This window comes from Geospiza fortis, unplaced genomic scaffold (genome assembly GCF_000277835.1).
Source record: "Geospiza fortis unplaced genomic scaffold, GeoFor_1.0 scaffold27, whole genome shotgun sequence".
In the NCBI taxonomy this organism is placed as follows: domain Eukaryota; kingdom Metazoa; phylum Chordata; class Aves; order Passeriformes; family Thraupidae; genus Geospiza; species Geospiza fortis.
The window spans coordinates 4038588-4042490 of record NW_005054329.1 but is presented as its reverse complement, the minus strand read 5'-3'; the positions used below and the strand labels follow the sequence as shown (position 1 = coordinate 4042490).

At 48.1% G+C, this 3903-nt stretch overlaps 1 protein-coding gene across 1 annotated transcript in view; it reads right to left on the bottom strand.

Annotated features, from left to right (window-relative positions):
* Positions 1 to 1691: 1691 nt before the first annotated feature.
* Positions 1692 to 3903, bottom strand: part of DDX31 (DEAD-box helicase 31) — a 43065-nt gene continuing 40853 nt past the window's right edge. Inside the window, exon 20 of the mRNA XM_005421386.2 lies at positions 1692 to 2122. Within this exon, the coding sequence (XP_005421443.1) occupies positions 1972 to 2122 (151 nt within the window). The 3' untranslated portion in view covers positions 1692 to 1971. The remainder of the gene's footprint in view (positions 2123 to 3903) is intronic.

The window sequence follows — 3903 nt, the reverse complement described above, 5'->3', positions numbered from 1 at the left end:
TGTACTGTTTCATGCCCAGTTAATACAGGCAGCAATGAGATCTCCTGATGTCTCTCACCTATGTGCTGTTGGCCTTTTTTCCCACTCTTATGAATTTGCCAATAGTCCCTATTAATTCCTACGTGACAGTCAGCCAGGAGAAGGTCATGTACTTTCCCTTCATGCACAAGAGCATTCCCAAACTTGCACTCTCTGCATCATTCTGAGTCATTTTCATCCTCAGGGGTTTCTTTTCTGTTTAAGTTGACATCTGCCTTATACCTGATTGCTCTTCCAAATAGTTCTCATAACTAAATCAGGTGGGCTTTGTTTTTATTTTAATCTAATAAATGTTTGTAACTTCATTGTCTCTGAAAATGATGATTAATTTGATACTGGAACCTTTCTGTCATCTTTCAGAAGTGTTGAAAACAGTATTGCAGTGAAATCAGAGTGTTTAATAATTGCCTGGGAGGAAAGAAAAATTCTGGTTTCAAAAGTTACCTGCACTTCAGAAATTAAATACTTTGGGGTTGATTGCTGCTCTCCTACAATCCTTTGTATGACTCACTACAGCCCAAAGTAGGTGCCCTCAATTCTGCATTTACAAGGCATCATTTTCATCTGTTTATACTCCTTTTTCAGTACTTTTCTTCCTTCTGACATCTGAAATTGCCACTGTTTGAGCACTTTCTGCTCCTGCATTAAACATGCCTGGCTCAGGTCATGGTGGGCTGCTCTTCCTCACCCCTTTCCTTGAGGAAGACACGTGCAGGGAGCAAAGTTGTGTTTTGGCTGGGTTTGTGCTGTTCTCACCCCTGCCCTGCTTGGTGCTTGTGCTCTAGGAGGGGCTGGAAGAAGCAGAGGGAGGGACAGGTGGGGGCTCACCTGTAGGGCAATCTCCTGCAGGCTTTGGGGGCATTTTCCCACCCACAGTGGGAAAGTTTGGGTTTCATTTCACAGACTCTGGTGAACAAGTGCCAGTCTCAGCACACTGGGGCCATCCTGCATCCCTTTTCCCAGAGTCCCAGTTCTCTGATGGGAACAAGATGGATGGCAAATGGGAAAAGCAAGAAGTGAAATCCATTAGCCCAAACAGGCCCAGGCAAGGCAGAGAACCCCAAAAGGCTGGGTCACGACTGGCAAGGGTTTGCAAGAACCTGCAAAGGCTTTAATGTTCAGAGAGGTGAGACATCTCAGACTCCCTCTGTGTTACATAATCAGGAATGACAACATGCTGCAGGCAAGGAGAAGTTTGGAGACTGCTGGATTCCACTCTGGCTCCTTCCCACAGTGACAATGTTTGTCCCCAGGAGCTCTGACAGGGAGTTCTGTGCCCATGAGCACTGCCCCAAAGGGACTGTGTGTCACTGCACTGAAGAGCTCTGCACAACCCTGCCACTGGCATCCCTGCAGGTGGCAATTGTGACTAACAGTGACCAGGGACAGACCCTGCCCAGGGCACAGAGGACAGGAGAGGAGGTGGCAGCAGTGTGGCTTCATTGCCTGAGACAGGAGCAGAAGTGCTCCCTGTGCAGTGACAGGGCACAGGGCAGATTTCCCTCTCCATGGTGCTCCTCCCCTGCCATGCTTACCTGGCTGGAAACAGCAAGTGAAGGGATTGTGGAGTGCTCCTTAGAGAGAAAAGCACCTCCTGCCTGCCCAAACTTGTCTCACTTCTATGTTGCACACACATCACGTTTCTCTGAAAATCACATTTAACCTTTTTTTTATTTTTCTTGCTAAAAAACCATCTCAGGAACACGGCGCATCTTCAGGAGGCCACATTGAACTGCAGCAGTGCAACAGGACACGCCCAGATTCCATTCCACTTGGACCTATGGAATGAAGGGGAGGAGGCCAAGATCCCCAGGATCCCTCCCACACTTGCCTGATAAATTGAAACACTCCTCAGCTGCTTTGGCAGGTCACCCTGACCCCCGGCTGAGGCACTCAAGCAGCTTTTACAGCCAAAGACTGGAAGGGCCTGGCTTATGCTGGAATCTGCTGGTTGCCAGCTTTTCTCTGCTTTTTCTTCTTCTTCTTGACCTTGGCTCCAGCAGTGTCCATCCCACTGGAATATTCAGAGCACAGGAGCTCAGCAAGGCGGCGTTTGCTGTGGGTCTTCTTGAGCAGCTCAGACCTGGGCAGGGGCAAGAGCAGAGCAATTCAGGAATTCAGGAATTCAGAACCCCTTCTCCTGCTGGGTGGGTTCCTGCAACGCCACTGACAGTTGCACATTAGAGAAGGAGCAGCTCCCTTTCCTTGAGGCTTGATTTGAAATTCTGCCTCATGCAAAATTAGGTTTTGTTGTGACAGGTTTCCACAAAGGTGGCAAAATATCACGGCGTTTTTCAAAGCAAGCCTTTGTTCTGTACAAATGCTCTTGCAGGGGTGGTGGGGAGAAGGAGGGAAGCTTGTGTGCCTGAAGGCTGATGAATGAGGTGACACAGCAGTTTGGAAATAATAATAATAATAATAATAATAATAATAATAATAATAATAATAATAATAATAATAATAATAATAATAATACCAAAACAACCTATCAGCCCAATGACATTGAACAACGGAAACATTTTATAAACAGAGCTTAAATCCACAACCCCTCCCAAACAAACCAGAGGAAAATTAGAATGTCATGAGTCTAAATCCAACAGATTTTCTTTTCTTGCAGTGTCCTGCAGCCATCCCATGCACCTCACAGCCTCCCTCTCCAGAGACTGCCTTTTGCAAGAGTAGCTGCATTTTGCATGGCCACCAAACTCCAATATGGATGTCCCTGCAGCCCTAAACTGCCAGCTGTAAATATAAAAACCCACTCAGTATTTTCCCACCATGAGTTCTGCCACTGTCCTGCTCTATAACCTTGGGCAAAGCTCACCCTCAGTTATTTAAAACACAATTTCTTGGGTGCAGGATCAGTCATTCCCTAGCTCATTCCCATGGTCCTGGGCACAACAGGGTGGCCACAGCTACTGGGGTTGGCATCTCCCACCCTCCTCTTCATCACCACAGTGTCACAGCCCGGTTTGGGTTGGAAAGGACCCTAAACATCCCCTCATTCCTTTCCCTAGACCAGGTCTAACCTGAGCCCCTTCCAGCCTGGCCCTGAACAGCTCCTGGGTGACCTCTCTGAGCAAGTTCTAGTAAGGACCTGTAACAGATCTCACTTGTTTCCAGAAAAACACAACAGAAACCTGTCTGTCCCTCTGCACATGAGGGAACTGAACTGAACAGCAGCCCCAGAGAGCTTTGCTGACAACACAGGGACTCAGCAATCCTAAAGGTGACACATCAAAGTCCCTTCCGGTGCCCAAACCCACGCTGGGTGTTGAAGAGAAGGAAGAAATTCTGGCTGCAGCAATGGCTCAAGGCATTCAAACACCCAGGGAGGACAAGGGAAGTGAACTCCTGGCTGCCTGGGGTGTTTTTTGCTCCCTTCCCACAGCCTGTGCAGGGGCATCCTCTGCTCAGCCCCCTCCACCAGTGGCTGAAGTTCCTATCTGACACTTTGATTGTTGTCTCCAAGCATTTCCTACAGTAATTCCTGGGTTTCCAAGCAACACACCAGTTTACTTAACAACAGGGAACTCTCTGCTGCAGGAGGACAAGGAATCCACCAGTAGCTGCAGGGCTGAGCTGCAGCTCAGCAGGGAGGTTGTCCAACACTTTATTATCAATCAGGTGAAATTGCTGCCCAATTAGTAAATCAATACTCCCTGCTGAGGTGATCAGCTGTACACAGAAAAGCAGGGATGCAGGGAAAAGGGAGCTCTCTCCCTCTAACCCAGGGCCACAAAAATCAATGGAGTTGTGCTGTGGAACCTGTGCTCACTCATCACAGAAGAAAAGCAGCTGTCAAGGCCCTGTGTAACCATGAGATGGAGGAGCTACAGGAAAGCAGCCTGCAGTGACAGCACA